Below are 18,733 nucleotides of genomic sequence, written 5' to 3'. Positions count from 1 at the left end.
GTAAGGAGGAAATATTCCAGAGGTAAGGAAGGGGGGAGGGGGAGGATGAGCTCGGAAAGATCAGGGCTGGATCCACCACCTCTTTGGGTGAAGTGGGGGGCTGATGGACATATCTGTTCCCTTCCCTTCAAGCAGTCTTGTGGCAGGATCCTTTAACGTCTCCACCCCTCCCCATGGATAATCACCCCATTGTTGTCCAGCCAGGACATGGCTTGGGGCTGTCCCTTCACAGAGTGGCCTGGGGAGCAAAGCAGCTCCATCTGGGGACAATGAAGGCCCTGTGTCCAGGCTCTCCTCCCCTTCTGGAGCTGGCAGGGGTTTCCATTCCTGCACCCAGAAGGTCTACTTCTTCTGTGGCTACTGGGACATTCGGAATGACTGGTGGAGTGATAAGGCTCGAACTTTTACAGGATCTGCCAGGGGAATTTATCTCTGTCCTTATCCCACTGGAAACACATAGCAGAAACCACAAATAACTTTTGCGCTCGGGGAATCCTGTGTCCAGATTTCCAGCCCAGTTGGCCCCAAATGCATCTTTTTGCCCCCGTTCTCTTCCCCTACCTCGGGAACATAAACTGGAGGTGTGGCTTTTGGCATTGTGTATGTGTTTGGATTGCCAAAGTCCTGTTGTGTTCCAGGTACGACACGAACCTGCTGTGCGTCAATCACTTTGGGCTGTTGATTGGCTCAGACTGTTGGCCGATCAGGTTGTTTGTTTGTGTCATACTTGGCGAAAGAAGTTGCCCAGCCAGTTTGGTGTGTGCGTGTCAGTTTTTGAGGCAACTGCGGAAGATTTATGGGCTCGTGCTTAACCCTCATGAACTTTACAGATATGAAGCAAATGTACACACCCAAACTGTAGGAAATAGCAGCAGTTAAAGAGCTTGAAAGTAAATGGCTTCTTCTCTGTACCTCACGAGATTTCTCATCATAATGTGGTCTTGTCCATAGGTCATGGATAAGTACAGCATAGTATCTTTTTTTAATGTAAAGTAAAATGTCCAGAACTCATGCCTACATGGAAACCATGCTAGAGAGAGCTTGGGAGGTCTAGTGGCAGACAGCAGTGGGTTTATTCTGGGATGGGGAAGGGAGTTCAGATTTCAGGGGTAGGCAACCTAAGGCCCATGGGAAAATTTCTGAAATTTTCTCTAGGTTTTGAAGAACGTGACTGTGATTATTGATTGGCATAGGATATGCTCAAAGGAACTCTGTTCCTCTAGAATTTCCCCCCTCCACCTGCAATGTACTTATTTACTTACTGCTTCTGGGGTGTAGCAATCTCCTTCCTGCTGCATATATACTGGTACATAGCTCTCTGCTGCCCTAAGTCAGCTGCAATGTTTCTGTAGGGGAGCATTCCTCCCTCACCTGTCTGTAGCAGCCAGCACTTTCCCCCCATCAGTTCCAACACTTTTATAACCATGGGACAAGATGGGCAGTGCAGAGCTTGGTGATGGCATACCTAGCCTGAAATCAGCAAAGAATGATGGCAATTGTCTTTGCTCCTTTAGGCTTTCAATGTAGGAGTTTATACCAGATCCAAGCCATGTCAACCTAGGCCAGCAGGACTTTCACCAAGGTGACTGCGCTGCCAGAAGAGGAATGGCAAAACTTGTTCCTGTGTGCTCGTCACAAAAGAAACAGAAGTGGCAGGGAAGTGCCCATTCTTAAGTGGGAATCTTTTTTTGCTAGCCTGCTTTTTTTTCATAAGAGGGGTTGGCAGAGAAGCAACAGGGGGCTCTGTCTGGCCTTCTGCCTGTTTTAAAAGGTACAGTGTACCTCGGGTTAAGAACTTAATTCGTTCCAGAGGTCCGTTCTTAACCTGAAACACCATTTCAGCTAATGGGGCCTCCCGCTGCCGCCGCACCGCCGGAGCACAATTTCTGTTCTCATCCTGAAGCAAAGTTCTTAACCCGAGGTACTATTTCTGGGTCAGCGGAGTCTGTAACCTGAAGTGTCTGTAACCTGAAGCGTATGTAACCTGAGGTACCACTGTAAAGGTAAAGGACCCCTGACAGTTAAGTCCAGTCGCAAACGACTCTGGGGCTGTGGCGCTCATCTCGCTCTATAGGCCGATGTTTGTCTGCAGACAGTTTTTCCGAGTCATGTGGCCAAAATGGCTAAACCGCTTCTGGCGAAACCAGAGCAGCGCACAGAAACGCAGTTTACCTTCCCACCGGAGCGGTACCTATTTATCTACTTGCACTTTGACATGCTTTCAAACTGCTAGTTTGGCAGGAGCAGGGACCGAGCAATGGGAGCTCACTCCATTGCGGGGATTCGAACCACTGACCTTCTGATCAGCAAGCCCTAGGCTCTGGTTTAGACTACAGCGCCACCCGCGTCCCTCTGCCTGTTTTAGAACATACCAAATAAAGTAGGCTAGTTCTTTTTGGGGATCAATTTACAGAGCAGTAGTTTTGTTGTTGATGTTTTCCTTTAGCAGTAGTACAATGGGCACAAATTCTTCAGATGCATCTTTTCCTGGAATCTTCCCTGCCCATTGGTGTGGGGAAGGTGTACCTCTCTCCATCATGCACAGAAACAAAGCCTCTTTTGTGGGGTGGGATGAGGGCAGCAATAGGAGGAAGACAGAGTAAAGATAGGGCAATTCCCTTGCTTAGCAGGAAATGCATCTAAGACATATCCTTTATAACCCTGCGCACTGGATATGGATTCTGGGGCTGAATAAATTCAGATCATCTACAGTGCCTGGTTTGTTTACTATTCTGTTTGCTTACCGTACATTGTTTGAAGTTCTTATCGTAATAGCTGTTAAATCCACACCCCGAGGAAGAAAAATGTTCTTGTGTGGTGCTTAGTCAACATTACTGCATCACAGTCTTGCTGTTCTAAAAGCACTAAGCCTGGGTATTGGGGTAGCTTTTTCCAACCCTTTAAGGGTGGAAGTCACTGGCAGATGCCCAGGATGAGTTAAAAACAGACAAAAGAAGTGCTTCTTTTGGCCCCATCTGCATCATACATTTAAAGCACTGCGATACCGCTTTAAACAGTCATGGCTTCCCCAGAGAATCCTGGGAGACTCCTCTATCAGAGGCAGATTTCGGGCAGTGTGACCAGTATTCAATGCTAGTCCTATTCAGAGTAAATCCATTGAAGTTAATGGGCACGACTCACTTAGGTCTACCAAACGCAACTCTGTGTTCATTGCAACTGGACTAACGAAGGTGGACTTCCCCTGTTCTTGAACTGCATGTTTTATGTATATCTTCTGCTTTTAGTACAAATGAGTGGTTTTGAATAAGGAACATGGGGGTGGGGGTTGAGTGAGAGTTTGTTTTGGATGATTTAATCCAAAATGAAAACCGAGCAGGGTAGTCTTGTTTATTCAGTGTTCGCTCTGTTACCTATTAACAACAAGTGTTTATGCGTTCATGGATGATGGGGCACAGTGTGCCTAACCTGTGATTTAGCAACAAAAGTTTACCTGCAAACACCAGATACTGGAGAGCACACCTGTCTCCATGGCTAATTGATCCAGAATAACCACTACTGCCTGCTCTGCACACACAACTGATAATTTAAGTAACATCCTCGCTTTACCTATAAACATGAAAGAAGAAAAACCACCCTTTTGCCCCACGTAATTCACTTGATTACATGATAAGGAGAAGGGTAAAGTCAGTGGTAACTAACTAATCTATATTTCTTTTTTGTGAATGTGCCTGTTCTGTGGAACTCCCTGCTCTTGGAAAGAACCCAACAGGTTGGCTGTCGTGAGCTTTCAGTACCTGCTTAAGCCCTACCTGTTTGCCCAGGTCTTTGTTTGGTTCCTAATTTCCAGCTTTGAATAATATATAGCGTTGGCGACAGGGAGTGGAATTCTACAGTTGTTTTCAGTGTTTTAATACATTATTATTTTGTTTTATATTATGAACCATTTAAGTATCACTAAGAGAGGGAGCAGTGCAGAAATATTTTAAAAAGAACAAATGAATATTAAAAATGTGGTTCTGGCGCGTTCGCCCAAAGAGAACAGAAAATAGTGAGCATCGACAAGCCTTGAAATAAAAAGAGAACTAGAAGCCAGGTGTTTTCTGCATCCTCACACCCTAAGCTTCCTTTCAAAGCTGCTGGGAGAAGTCTGCCTGATAATAGAGGAGTGCTGAAAGCTGTAACTAGCGCTTGGTCTGTTTCACACACCCCATCCCTCACCTGCTCTGTAGGGTTGCAATGAAGAGGGTGGTGCTTGCCTGGAAATCAGGCCTGTGCAGGGGAGGGTGGGCAGCCGGGTATGGGTGCCAGGGGCCTGATGGACTTACTCTGCCATGCCAAGAACAAGACTCTCAGACCATATCTGCAGGAGCCTGCTGGAGAATTAGGGTATGGATCTTGATGGAGTCAGGGCATTGTGTAGTGGTGCTTTGCAAGGGGCAATGATGGCACCCAGTGGGTCAGTGGTGTGTTGAGGATGCAGCTTGAAGCGTGTGTTGCATGCCAAAAAAACAAAACAAACCACAAGTGTAAATGCACCCACACCAGAATCTACTCCTTGTCAAGGAGAACAGAAAACAAAAGAGCCATTCTGGGGCAGATCCAGATCTCAACAAAGCTCTCTGAGGCCTATCAAGTCAAGGAACCTGCTTCTCTGTGGTTTCTGCCCTATTGCACACTTCTTCTTGTTACCTGCCACTTCAGCTGTGGGGGAGAAGCTGATTGCTTATTTACCTTCCAAGGGGTGGAGCTGGAATTGCCTGTGCTCATGGTTGCCAATCATTTCCCTGGCAAATTGCCTTCAGGCCCTGGGTGAGATTAGCCAATGGCAAGCTGCCAGGAAGTGGGCACCATGGTGACTGGTATTTTTTTTTTTGTATTGACTTCCTCTGTTCCAAAAGAAGTAAAACTGGTCAATAGTGCCCACTTGTTTTCCAAGCGGTGTGATATATCCGTACCCACACACACATATATACAGAACTTGACTTTTTGAAACTTTACTGTCTGGTTTTAAGGAAATTCAGAATTTGAAATTCTGAACTCTTGACATAAAACTGGAATGTCATCTTGTATTCAACAACCATTGCTAAAAGCAGGTTCTCCTTTCTTATACAGTGGTACCTCAGGTTAAGCACTTAATTCGTTCCGGAGGTCCATTCTTAACCTGTAGCTGTTCTTAACCTGAAGCACTACTTTAGCTAATGGGGCCTCCTGCTGCTGCCGCGCCGCCGAAGCACGATTTCTGTTCTCATCCTGAAGCAAAGTTCTTAATCTGAGGTACTATTTCTGGGTTAGCGGAGTCTGTAACTTGAAGCGTATGTAACCTGAAGCGTATGTAACCCGAGGTACCACTGTATTTGGCTGTGTTTCATATAGAACTTCCTGCCAACCTAGCAGTTTGAAAGCACATCAAAGTGCAAGTAAATAAATAGGTACCGCTCCGGCGGGAAGGTAAACAGCGTTTCCGTGCGCTGCTCTGGTTCACCTGAAGCAGCTTAGTTTTGAAAGTTATGGCATCTAACATGGTTGTTTGGCATTACCCTAACTGGTATCGACCATAGTTGCTTTACTACATCATCTGATCCTACTATATATATATATATATATATATATATATATATATATATATATATGAGTTTTTGTTTTGTTTTATTTTGTTACGTATTTTGTGCTCTCATTTTGTATTTTTATATTGTGAACCACCCTGAAATCTTTGGATGAAGGGCAGTATACAGATTTAATAAATAATCCCATATGGATTGCAGATGTCAGTCACATTTGTTACTCACAAGAGTGCCTCGAGCAAGGTTTCCCAAACTTGGGTGTCCAGCTGTTTTGGGGCTACAATTCCCATCATCCCTGCTAGATAGGGATGATGGGAGTTGTAGTCTGAAAACAGCTGGACACCCATGTTTGGGAAAGCCTTCTCTAGAGGCATCCTAAGTGAGTCCATAGAGCAAGGGTGGTTAACCTGTGTTCTTTCAGATGTTGTTGGACTCAAACTTCCATCAGCCCCAGCCACCATGGGGAATGGTCAGGGATGATGGGAGCTGTAGTTCAACAACACTTGGAGGGACCACAGGTTCTCTGTCTCTCCCATTGAGAAGATCTATCCATACCCAAACTGCGGGAGGCAGTGTAAGACAGGAGTGCCTGGCGTGCTCTGGTCCATGGGGTCGGACACGACTAAACGACTAAACAACAACAACAACAAATCCATACCCAAATTCATAGCAGTTCCCTGTCCCAAAGAAAACCTGAGGACTGTAATTCTGTGAGAAGGGGACTGGGGATTCTTAGTTCCTTCAGCAAGCTACGGTTACTACCAGGATTTGGGGGGAAGGAAATCATGATAGTTAAACTGGCATAAAAGTTTTGTAAGTTCATAATGTGGATATATCCTTAGTGTCAGGGGGCTTGAGTGAAGTGCCTTGAGTGATATGTTCCAGAGGAAGGTTGTTGTGACCCTGGACAGCTAACTTGGTTCACACCTAATCTTTACTTGCGGCATGCTCTGGCCAGGATCGTGGATCAAATTGTGAAGCGCTGATGTGTGGGCAGCCCTGCTTATGATGGGTGTGTGTGTGTTTGACCTTGATCTTTCTTGTCGTCAGTTGGCTGCCAAGTTTCAGCTACTGTGCTTTGCTCCTGACTTATGCATCTCTTCTCCTTCTTTTGTTGCAGTCTGTGCAGGCACCCTGAATGGTCTCAGCGTCACGGGAGATTCCCACCAGACATACCAGACGCTACAGAAAATGTACAACAACTGTGAGATTGTCATGGGCAACCTTGAGATTGTGCTCATTGAAAGAAATTCGGACCTCTCATTCTTACAGGTAACGAGGGGATGGAAAGGAGATGACTTGCTGAGCGTGTGTGTTGCGGGAAAGACCTTTGTGTGTTGGCATCAGCCCTGTGAAGTACACAAGGGCCAGTAAGGATCTAGGAGGAGGAGCGTGCTTCGAAACAAAGAAGGCAGGAAGAGATGTTGACACCCCATGGCTCCCATGCCCATAGGGGCCGAAGGGTCTTCACTCACCCAATAAATATTTGAGGGGGCTGCCATTCAAATGGTGTGTGTGCATCGCATCATGTGATCGATTAAGGGGCTTACCTGGCCTCCACAATATTTTGTTCAAGTTGGCATCCCTGCCCATGCCCCACGACAGGGGGGTCAGCAAACCTTTTCAGCAGGTGGCCGGTCCACTGTCCCTCAGACCTTGTGGGGGTGCAGACTATATTTTTTTTGGGGGGGGGGGATGAACACATTCCTATGCCCCACAAATAACCCAGAGATGCATTTTAAATAAATAAAAGCACACATTCTACTCATGTAAAAACACCAGGCAGGCCCCACAAATAACCCAGAGATGCATTTTAAATAAAAGGACACATTCTACTCATGTAAAAACACGTTGATTCCCGCTGATCTGTGGGCCAGATTTAGAAGGCAATTGGGCCGGACCCGACCCCCGGGCCTTAGTCTGCCTACCCATGCCCTGCTATAAGCTACTACTACTTAAGCCTGTCATGAAGCTTAAGCATGTGTACAATCTCCTGGGGCTTCCCTTCCCTTCCTTTTTAAAATAACATAATCTAAAATAATTTTAGATTATACTGTAAGCTCTTTGGGGCAGGGGTTTGCCATTTTATACTCTTTAAAGTACCATGCACACTGCTGGCCCTATAGGAGTACAGGTATTGCTGGTGCAGGTAAAATAATAGATCCCATGCACACTTTTTTTTGCAGACTAGGAGCCAACCTTGTGCATGTACATTCCTTTCTCTCCCTCTTCCCTTGTTTGCAGCTATTTCCTGCCCTACTCTTCCCTTTCCACAGATAAACATGATATTGTGTGAATATGTTCATTGATATAAGTCATGGTTTCCTCACAACCACTGATTTCGATTTGCAAAACCATGGTTAGAAAAGAATGTAGTCTGCCGTTAACAGCTATTGAGCTATCACACACATAAAATGAAAACATGGTTACTGTCAGGAAGGGAGGGGGAGAAAGCATGCTGGGGTGGGGAAGGGGGATAGTTCAATCCTGAATCTGAATCCCAACTGCAAACCGTGATTTGCAAAAAGCCCGTGTTACGAGTGCACCAGGCCTAAGTTTATTCCTGTTGTCAACAGATTTGTGAAGCTAGCACGGAATCTTCTCCAAGGCACCCTGGGAATATAGACTGTCAGCAGTTTAAGCAATACCCTTGTTACCGTCTTAGGATTTAAATTAACCTCTCTGTCTTTCCTCCTTGGTCCTTACCCCATCTCACTAGTGTGGAGAACTGTCTTGTTAGCTCTCCCCCACTTCCTGCTCTCACTTGCTCCCAGATTTCCTGCCAGACAGGGCTGTGCCCTGACTTGCCTTCTATGGGCACCAGACAGGTAGACAGCACTTATGGCACCTAGACTCTGCCTTGATAAAGAGCCAAGGTTGTGGAGTTTTTGCTGTGTTGGGCTCCTGCATCTTAAAGTGGGGAGTCATAGGTTAGTGCCAAGACAGAGGAGGGATTGAACGATGCTGCTCGTCATATGTTGGCGTCAGTGAGGTTTGCACTTTGAGGGTGAGTAGAAGCCTGGGCATCCCTGCTTCTGATCTATGCTGCAGCTGGCTAAAGATTTCAATACTGGGGTAATTTCCTTCAGCTCACAGTTGAGGCCATAGCTGTCAACCTTCCCTTTTTTTGCGGGAAATTCCCTTATTCCAGCGCCGCTTCCCGCTGCTATCCCGGATTGTTAGATATCCCGTAGACTGTCCCCGGGACAGGTGAGGCTGCTGATCCCTTATTTTGGGGGCGAAAGGTAAAAGTAAAGGGACCCCTGACCATTAGGTCCAGTCGTGACCGACTCTGGGGTTTCGGCGCTCATCTCGCTTTATTGGCTGAGGGAGCTGGCGTACAGCTTCTGGGTCATGTGGCCAGCATGACTAAGCCGCTTCTGGCGTGGCGAACCAGAGCAGCACACAGAAATGCCATTTACCTTCCTGCCGGAGCGGTACCTATTTATCTACTTGCACTTTGAGGTGCTTTCGAACTGCTAGGTTGGCAGGAGCAGGGACCGAGCAACAGGAGCTCACCCCGTCACGGGGATTCGAACCGCCGACCTTCTGATCGGCAAGTCCTAGGCTCTGTGGTTTAACCCACAGCGCCACCCACACCCCTATTTTCGGGGCTGCTGATCCCTTATTTTCAAATCTGAAAGTTGACAGCTATGGTTGAGGCAGTAGTTTCGGATTGTCCACCTTCCCAGAGGCTCCCAGTAGCTGGGAGGCCGAGATATCCAGTGTCCAATCTGAACAGCTGTATAATATGTTAATCTAGATTGAACCTGCCTGTGGTATGTGGGAACCACAGTATGATGAGTGGGAAAGACTCTCTATAATGTGATTGTACAAATGGAGCCAACTCATCATTGCAGGAATTAACTTTCCTGCTTCCAGTGGCAGGGTGAGCTGTCAACAACAACTGCCCTATTGAGTGTTGTCTGAAGTCACAGTGGTCCTTTCCCTGACTAATGCATTCTCCCACAGGGAAAGAGCCTTCCCCACCCCCTTCATTTAATTTGAGAGAGTATGAAACGTACCTTACGTGGGTGGCCACCAAATGCAGTCACTAACACAAGACAACAGTTCCCCAGCAAAGATGATGATATCATAGTCTCGGGGGATTTCACAAGCTCTAATGCTTTGTGATCCCTATAGAAAAACTAAGAACATCTTGCCTAAAAAGATTGTAGGGTAACCAGCAGGCCTCTGCCTTGACCTTTCTAATGCAAAGTAGCCGTAATCTGGCTTGCTGCAGAATCACTTACATCCTTGGGGATGTAAAATCCTTCGGGAGAAATGGGCATCATTATAGTTGGGCATCTTGGTAAGTCTAGATGATATAAATTTTCCCCCTCAGCTCAGAGGGGAGAAAAAAGAGGCCGAAACTCAAGAGAAATTATTTCTGCTCTAGTGTCTGAACATGGATATGAGGAAGGTGTCTCGTTGCAAGTATGATCCAACAAAAGAGAAAGGGAAAATGAAACATGGCGATGGTTGCAGCTGCAAACTTGATAAGTAATTCAAACAAGAGTTTGGGGTGTGCAATAAAGGAATTCTGTTTGAACTCTGCAACTCCTGAATTCGCAGGTCTGTTGCCATACTGTTTAGTTTCACTCTTGAAACAATATCAAACGGCTCCTCTGCTCTAGGTTTCTGATCCTCAGATTACTGCAAAATTGCACCGCTCTTACAACCACTTTTGAAAAACTTTGGGGGCGGCAGATTCACACAACCCCTTTCACATGTTGATATAACATCTGGAAGGGACCCATTGATGTAGCCTTGCCCCACCACAGTTGCATGGGCTAGCCCTGTCCACTGCCACTGCGAAAGGTAGCCACATCCACTTCTGCCACCATGCTCCTGTGACATCCAACACGCCCAGTGGATATTGGAAAGCAATTGGGGTCCCTCTCACTTGGAGAAGCTCTACACATGCATATCTGTATTGTACATAGACTTGTTTCCAGGGCCGGATTTAGGTTTGATGAGGCCCTAAGCTACTGAAGGTAATGGGGTCCTTTATATGCCCAGCTGTCCTTTGTCAACAACATATTGTCACTGTTTATTGTGTTGAATATATGCTATATGGTAATTAATAGACCTAAGAGGTATCTAAAGCCATTTGCAGAATGTATAAAATATAAAAATGTATAAAAAATATAAAAATGAGAAAACTAGTGATATTTTAGGGAGCAGGCTAGCAGGCGGGGCCCATTACTTACATCATAGGAGTCTACACAACACAAAACACTGTTGCTGTATGTAGGTTTTATTTTACAGCCATACCTCTTGTTACGTTCGGTTCAGGTTACGTCTTTTCAGGTTGCATCCCGCAGCGACCCGGAGGTACCGGAAAGGGTTACTTCCGGGTTTCGCCACTTGCGCATGCACAGAAGCAGCAAATCGCAACCCGTGCATGCACAGACGTGCAGACATAGGTTGCGTTCTGTTCATGTTGCGAACGGGTCTCCAGAACGGATTCCGTTTGCAACCAGAGGTACCACTGTATTTGTTTTTTATCTTATATTTTGGAAATGTACACCCATTTCCCCCCCCCTTTAATTGGCAGTGGGCGAGGCTTGGCCACGAGGTCATGTGACACTCGCCCACCCCACACATTCTGGCAATGCATGGAGGGGTTTATGTGAATCTCCCCTTGGGTTCCTCCTTTTCCACCACTGCTGTTACAAATGCTTTTAATGAAGAAGAGACTGGGGCAGACCAATGACAGGGAAGGGGCAGAGGTCACCGTCTCCCATCATGTTCTGCAGTCCCAATACGTAGCCTGTTTTGAGTGGCGGCACGATCTGTTAGCAAAATTGCTAGCTGCGCGATTTGATAACGAATGGGTGGGTGTTATGGTGCCCTTTAAATTTCCCTCTGACTTTCCCCAGGCTATCCGAGAAGTGACTGGCTACGTCCTGATCGCCATGAACGTCTTCACCTATCTGCCACTGCAGAACCTGCGCATAATACGAGGGATGCAGCACTATGACGACTCTGGTGACAAGTACGCCCTCTACATCCTCCTCAACTATGGAAAAAATGCCACACATGGCCTACAGCAGTTGGGTTTCAATCAACTCACAGGTGAGCCTTGAGGCTTGTGCTACGCAGCCAGGGATTCTGCGCTGCTACTTACTGACTCCTTTTCTGCCTTTGTGGAGGTTAGTGAGCAGATTGTAGCATTCCATGGCCCTGATGAAAACAGTCCCTGGACCAGAAAGGACCAATATAATTTAAGGTGCTTTGCTGTCCTCTGCCAGGGCATGTCTTAAGCCAGTGGTGATGGAACCCACACCCCCTCCCAAGGTTCCTAGACTCCCAAATCCAACCGGCATCAGCCAGAAGGACAAATGCTCATGAATAGGAGTTGTAGTCTAGCAGCATGCGGAAGGCCACCAGTTCCCCTCCTTAAACACTTGAACATCTGAGTGTACTTTTCCATCCCTGCCCCCTGCCCAAGACTAGCTTCTCTCCACTTCTTCCTGCCACCAGAGGTGTAGCGTGGGGGGGTAGGGGGCCATTGCCTGAGAACATGGGCCACCCCAGTGAACCACCAGAGAGGTGTAGCGTGGGGGAGGGGCCATTGCCCAGGTGCACATTTTTGAGGGAGTGCAATCAGGTGCCCCCATGACAGGCATGGAGCCCTGGCAACTGAGGTGCGATGGCAGGCGGGTTGGTCTGGTGGGCAGGCAGATTGAGGCAGTGGGAGAGGAGCCTATTGGAGCTGGGCTTCATTCACACACACAAACACACACACACACACACACACCCTGCGCGCAGGCTCCACGTGAGCCCCCACCCCAGCTGCCCAGTCCGCCAGGGGGGCGCAACACTTGCCCCACGCCAGGCACTGGCAAACCATGCAACGCTACTGCATGCCACACTTCTCTCTCCCCAGTAGTGCATTCAAAGGTGTCTTGCTCAGTGCCAGGGTTTGGCCTTGAGTATATGCAGTAAAAGGGACGCGGGTGGCGCTGTGGGTTAAACCACAGAGCCTAGGACTTGCCGATCAGAAGGTCGGCGGTTCGAATCCCCACAACAGGGTGAGCTCCTGTTGCCCGGTCCCTACTCCTGCCAACCTAGCAGTTCGAAAGCACATCAAAGTGCAAGTAGATAAATAGGTACTGCTCTGGCGGGAAGGTAAACAGCGTTTCTGTGCACTGCTCTGGTTCGCCAGAAGCGGCTTAGTCATGCTGGCCACATGACCCGGAAGCTGTACACCGGTTCCCTTGGCCAATAAAGCAAGATGAGCGTCGCAACCCCAGAGTTGGCCATGACTGGACCTAATGGTCAGGGGTCCCTTTACCCTTTACCTTTTATATGCAGTAATAGCAAAGAGAGATCCCTTTCAGCGTGTGCAGGGTGCTTAGGTTCAGCAGTGAATAACTACACCTACTGCAACTGGGATCTGAAGAGAAGGATGATCAGATAGGAGAGTATGACTTTTAGGTAGGGTTGAGCACCTAGCCGTGTGTGTGTGTGTGTGTGTGTGTGTGTGTGTGTGTGTTGTGGTACACTTGCTCAGAGGCAACAATTGATCTGAGATTTGGCACAGTTTCTATGTGCCTTGAAGAATCCACATCTGGGCATCTAAGCTTCGGTTATTTCCCTCAACCACTTGAAGCAATCCTGAAAACAGAGTGCTTTTTTATAATGTGGAAAGTGCCCTTCCTTCCCTGCTTAGTAGCCACTATCTGGCTCTTTCTACTGGGGATTAGGGTTATGGGCATCCCGGTTTAAGTAGCCTTTTCCAGATTGCCATTCACACTTAGCACTGCTAAAGCTGAGAGTGGATGGATAGGAGGAAATGGAATGCTTGGTTTCCTTTGCAATTATAAGCTGCTTCAGGCACCCAGTGAAAAAGTATATGGGGCAGACATTGCATATCTATCCCCACGGTTGCTCCCTGCAGGCAAGTCTAGGGCGTATGTGGGGCACTGGGTGGAGCATGATTGCTCAGTGGATAAATGATTTCAGCATCTGTCACCTTTTACCTTCCCCACTGAGGAGGACAGTACATTCCACAGCTCAAGATCTTACACCATTGGCTCAGGCAATCGCACGCTATGCCTGGAGTCTGTCCTTGTGCAGAACACAATCTCAGTCTAAATGTTTGTTTCAAGAAAAATACATGGGCACCTACCCATCCAGCAGCTGGCTTTGAAATGTTAACTAATGTCCGTTTAAAGTACTCTTTCCAATAGGCATGAGATACCTGGAGACTGTAGTTTGTTAAGGGAATTGTAGGTCTGCAGAGTCATAACCCGTAGCAAACTACAGTCTCCAGGTTTCTTTGAGGGAAGCCATGGTTGTTAAAAGTGGTATAAAGGTAAAGGGACCCCTGACCATTAGGTCCAATTGCGGACCACTCTGGGGTTGTGGCGCTCATCTTGCTTTATTGGCCAAGGAAGCCGGCGTACAGCTTCCGGGTCATGTGGCCAGCATGACTAAGCCACTTCTGGTGAACCAGAGCAGCGCACGGAAATGCCGTTTACTTTCCCACCGGAGCGGTACCTATTTATCTACTTGCACTTTGTGCTTTTGAACTGCTAGGTTGGCAGGAGCAGGGACCGAGCAACGGGAGCTCACCCTGTCGCGGGGATTCGAACCGCCAACCTTCTGATCAGCAAGCCCTTGGCTCTGTGGTTTAACCCACAGCACCACCCGCATCCTATGGTTGTTAAAAGTGGTACAAGAGCGCTTTAAATGTATGGTGTCAGCAGTCATCCTGGTATGTTTGCACAAAGTTTGTGAGGAGGCTGGCTTGACAGTGTTTTGTCAAGCCATGGTTATCCCACTCTTTCCGTCACATTTCCCCTTCATTTTGCTTATCACGGGTTTTCTGCGCAAGAGCACTGATCGACTTAATTGCACAACTTGCATTTGCCAGCGTGTGATTGAATCCCACCCGAAACTGGCAACCGTGCTCGTGCTTTTGTAATGAGAGTATGACTCTCCCTCAGAGAACATGTAGCACTTTCACCTACAGTTTATAGAATTAGGTGAACTTGTTTGTAGAGTAATCAATTACAAAAGATTAATTTGCAGAGCAGACATGCCCTTACTTGTGACTTTTGGGTACTTGTCTTGGCATCTGTTGCTAGCCCTCACTGTATGTCGTGTGGTGTTGGGAAGGGGAACTGAAGACAGAAAGGAACTGTAATTCGACCCATAGAGCTTGCATCAGTAGTGTGATAGGCAGTGTTTGGGGTTAAATCAACGTACTAGTAAACGTACTAGTAAGCTCTTTTGAGCGACACTGAAAGAGTCTAGGAGTTTGAAATCATGTGCACAGAATCCCATTCTTGATCTAGGGGTTGTTACCTTTCCTTTCAACAGCAAAATTCAGCCACTGGTTGAAACCAGATATTGAATGGTTCTATACTGAGCAACAGCAAGATCTTTTAGGAGCTTCCAGACAGGATTATTATTATTTATTGAAATTACATACTCTACCGCTATATACCTGGAGGTCTCAGGGCGGTTCACAGAAAAGATGGCGATATATAACAGGCATAGGCAAACTCGGCCCTCCAGATGTTTTGGGACTACAAGTCCCATCATCCCTAGCTAACAGGACCATTGGTCAGGGGTAATGGGAGTTGTAGTCCCAAAACATCTGGAGGGCTGAGTTTGCCTATGCCCGATATATAAAATCAAAATAAAACAACCACCCAATAACACACACCCAAAAAAGATCCACATTTTAAAAGGGTAGAGGATGTCAATCAGGTCAACCAAAGGCCTGGCACCTAAAGGTGTAAAATGCCCTGGCGAACTTCCCTGGGGAGAGCATTCCACAGACGGGGAGCCACTGCAGAGAAGGCCCGTTTTGGTGTTGCCACCCTCCGGACCTCTTGAGGAGGAGTCACATGAAAGAGGGCCCCAGAAGATGGTCTCAGGGTCTGGGTAGGTAGGTTCATATGGAAAGAGGTGGTCCTTGAGGTATTGCGGTCCTGAGCCATTTAAGGCTTTGTCTTAAACTATTTGGACAAAGCATCTAGGAGTCTGATGTATTGAGTCATCCTGGAAGTTACTTCTAACATAAAATCCAGTTGTTCTAAAGCACTTCTTTTTTTTAGAAAAAAAATGTTAATCTAGTTTTTCAAGGTAGTCTACAAAAGAGAACCATAGAACAAATATAAAACAAATCAAAAACATCAGAAACAAAAGCAATTACTGTAGCAACAGTAAAAATGCAAAAAGCAGTAGATATAAAATCACTTTAAAATACTGGGAAATCTTTTTTTATAAAATGTGGCTCTCCGGGCAACCCAGTCAGGTGGTGGCATATAAATAATAGTAATTATTACTAAGAAAGCATACAGAGTAGCAGGGATATTTAGAGAAGGACCTTTGGTGCCAGAAAAACCTATACGCAGCCAGCACAATCCACAGCATCTCAGAAGTTGGTGAGGCCAGTCTGTGATGGAGGCTCGAATGAAAGGATGGCTTCAGGATGAGGGTAGAAAACGTGTTTATCTCGCAGGAGTCATTAGCTATGGATCCTAAACGTCAATCTGCGGCTCTGCCCCTCCTGCTGCTTAACTCTCTGAACTTCTGATTGTATCCGAGAGAACAATCTTTACAATCTGAGCTGGAGATAAGCAGGTGAAAGTCCAATCTATAAGAAAGAATTTATGGGTCCACTTAGCCACTTAGCTCGCAGGATTTGACTAGCTGCCAAAGAAGCAGGTTTGTGGGCCACCCTTAGCACACTGCCCCTTTAATTGGCCAGACCTGGTGCTGTACAACAAAGAAAAGCCTTGTAAACAACCTGGGGTTGAGTCCCAATTCAAGGTCAACTCCAGCTACAGTAGAGATAATGGAATTAGTTGAGGAAGGGGGTGGGGGACTGTGGAAGCAGAACTTTGAGGGAAACTAAATCAATTGTGAGAGACTGCTTGTCCTGTTTCTCACCCAGAAACTTTATAAAGAATTTGCATTACGAAAGTCCCCTGGGGTTATTCTGCATGAGAAGGAATGTCAACTGTTTTGCAGCCTGGGCAGGTGACACCTGGCTAAGCAGAGTCTAGATTCCTAAACGGACCCCATTCACACTGTTTCATCTACGGATGTGAACTTTTCCTTCGTTCCTGGGCAGGATTGCCATTATATAGTCCTTGTGTCACACCCAAGAAGCAGCTGCATTTGGGGAGACGGAGGGCAGAAAGGAAAGGACAGTTAGCAACTGGTAAATGTGGGTTTGTCTCATTGTTCTTTTTCCTTGATTGGGGTTTGGAAGAGCAGCTCTGATATAAGTTGTATTAATGTTAAGAATTTGCATGATCCGGAAACTTTAGCTCCAGCAATTAGATTTGTGAAACAGGAATTTAAGCTATAAGTAAGAAAAGGTCGAAATTTAAAGTAATACTATGTTTAATTTAAGGTATAAGTAATTGATAAAAAGTACTTTAAATCCAGAAGTACAACATTTGAAAAGTACAAAATAAGGTACGAAACAAGGTAATAATTTGCTGATATTTTTATTATAAAGAACGCAGGGTAAGGGAGATGTGAGGAAGTCCAGTTAGTTATATAAAAAATGTTTTGAATGGTTGGTTTTTTTTCCTTTTTTTCCTTCTTTTATTTCTTTGTTATACTGCTTTTTTCTGCGTATATTTCTAACTTTGTATCTGAAAATTTAATAAAATATTATTATTTTTTTAAAAAAGGAAGAGCAGCTCTGAGTGCTGTAATGTTGCTTCGCTATGATTTGCAAGCCAGCCCTCTTAGTTAGGGCTGCCATACGACCTGAATTTCCCAGAAATAGCTGGGATTCGTCTGCCGGAAAGAGCGTCCGGGTGGAATTCGGCCAAAATGAGCATATGGCAACAACTTTGCCCCCCCACCCCAAGCTCAACAACGTTTGTGTCCGGGTTTCCACTTTTTGAAATACAGTGGTACCTCGGGTTACATACACTTCAGGTTACATACGCTTCAGGTTACAGACTCCGCTAACCCAGAAATAATACCTCAGGTTAAGAACTTTGCTTCAGGATGAGAACAGAAATCGTGCTCCGGTGGCGCGGCAGCAGCAGGAGGCCCCATTAGCTAAAGTGGTGCTTCAGGTTTCAGGTTAAGAACAGACCTCCAGAACAAATTAAGTACTTAACCCGAGGTACTACTGTATGGCAATCTTGTACTAGTGTCTGGCCAAGGGCAGGCCTGCACAGCAGTTGCCTCCCGGTTTTGTTTAGCTCTAGTGCACAATCGGAATGCCATGGATTGTTCCTGGAAAAGGCATGCAAGGAGCTTTACACCCAGGATGCCTCAACAATGGCATTGAGAACCCAGCTGTGCTGCATCTGATACAGCCCTTGCTATTCCATCCGTTCTGTAGACAATCGCATAGGAGACCAGTGAAGGCCCAAGGGATTTGGTGCACTATAAGAGCATTTCCATTGCCCAGAATTAGGCACATATATCTTACGCAGCAAGATACTGCGTATCTTGCGCTCTTCGCTAATAGTTCAGACGTATTTTCTGTGAACACAAGCTCACTTTCAGATATTGTAAACTATATAAAGGTAAAGGCACCGCTGACCATTAGGTCCAGTTGTGACCAACTCTGGTGTTGCAACGCTCATCTCACTTTATTGGCCAAGGGAGCCGGCGTACAGCTTCCGGGTCATGTGGCCAGCATGACTAAGCCACTTCTGGCGAACCAGAGCAGCACACGGAAACGCCGTTTACCTTCCCACCGGAGCGGTACCTATTTATCTACTTGCACTTTGACGTGCTTTCGAACTGCTAGGTGGGCAGGAGCAGGGACCGAGCAACGGGAGCTCACCCTGTCGCGGGGATTCGAACCGCCGACCTTCTGATCGGCAAGTCCTAGGCTCTGTGGTTTAACCCACAGCGCCACCTGCACCCCTTGTAAACTATATAGCATGTCTTTGAAAGCTATTTCAGAAGGGTTCTTTCAGCCCAAAGTTCAGTTACCTCTCCAGAACCCATTGCTACAATATGATAGCCACGTTTGGACCTACTTTTCAGCTATGCTTTACTTCCTTCCCAGATTCAGAAATGAATCCTAAGAGGTTTCAAACATAGCTGATTAATCATCATGTCAAAGATGCTGTGAATCTGATTCAGGCTGATAAATTTGCTGCTTATCTGTGGAGTGAGCTCTTTAATTTGAAACTGAATATATGTTTCTGCCATGGTTCCCGCTGTGTTAGGTAGGGTTGGCAATCGCCCGCTAGCCCCTC

The 18,733-nt window shown here is 46.5% G+C and overlaps 1 protein-coding gene and 1 long non-coding RNA gene across 2 annotated transcripts in view; one reads left to right on the top strand and one right to left on the bottom strand.

Moving 5' to 3' along the window:
- The window catches only part of LOC308580260, a 98,010-nt gene that overhangs the window by 10,379 nt on the left and 68,898 nt on the right, over window positions 1–18,733 (bottom strand). The gene's annotated exons all lie outside the window — the stretch shown is intronic.
- The window catches only part of ERBB3 (erb-b2 receptor tyrosine kinase 3), a 96,069-nt gene that overhangs the window by 34,664 nt on the left and 42,672 nt on the right, over window positions 1–18,733 (top strand). The window contains exons 2-3 of the mRNA XM_081181255.1: window positions 6,643–6,794; window positions 11,408–11,603. Coding sequence (XP_081037381.1) covers window positions 6,643–6,794; window positions 11,408–11,603 — 348 coding nt within the window. The remainder of the gene's footprint in view (window positions 1–6,642; window positions 6,795–11,407; window positions 11,604–18,733) is intronic.

The sequence above is a fragment of the Podarcis bocagei genome, assembly GCF_964188305.1.
Source record: "Podarcis bocagei genome assembly, chromosome: 2".
Classification (NCBI taxonomy): domain Eukaryota; kingdom Metazoa; phylum Chordata; class Lepidosauria; order Squamata; family Lacertidae; genus Podarcis; species Podarcis bocagei.
Note: the sequence above shows the minus strand (reverse complement) of the source record. Positions and strands in the feature narration are given on the sequence as shown.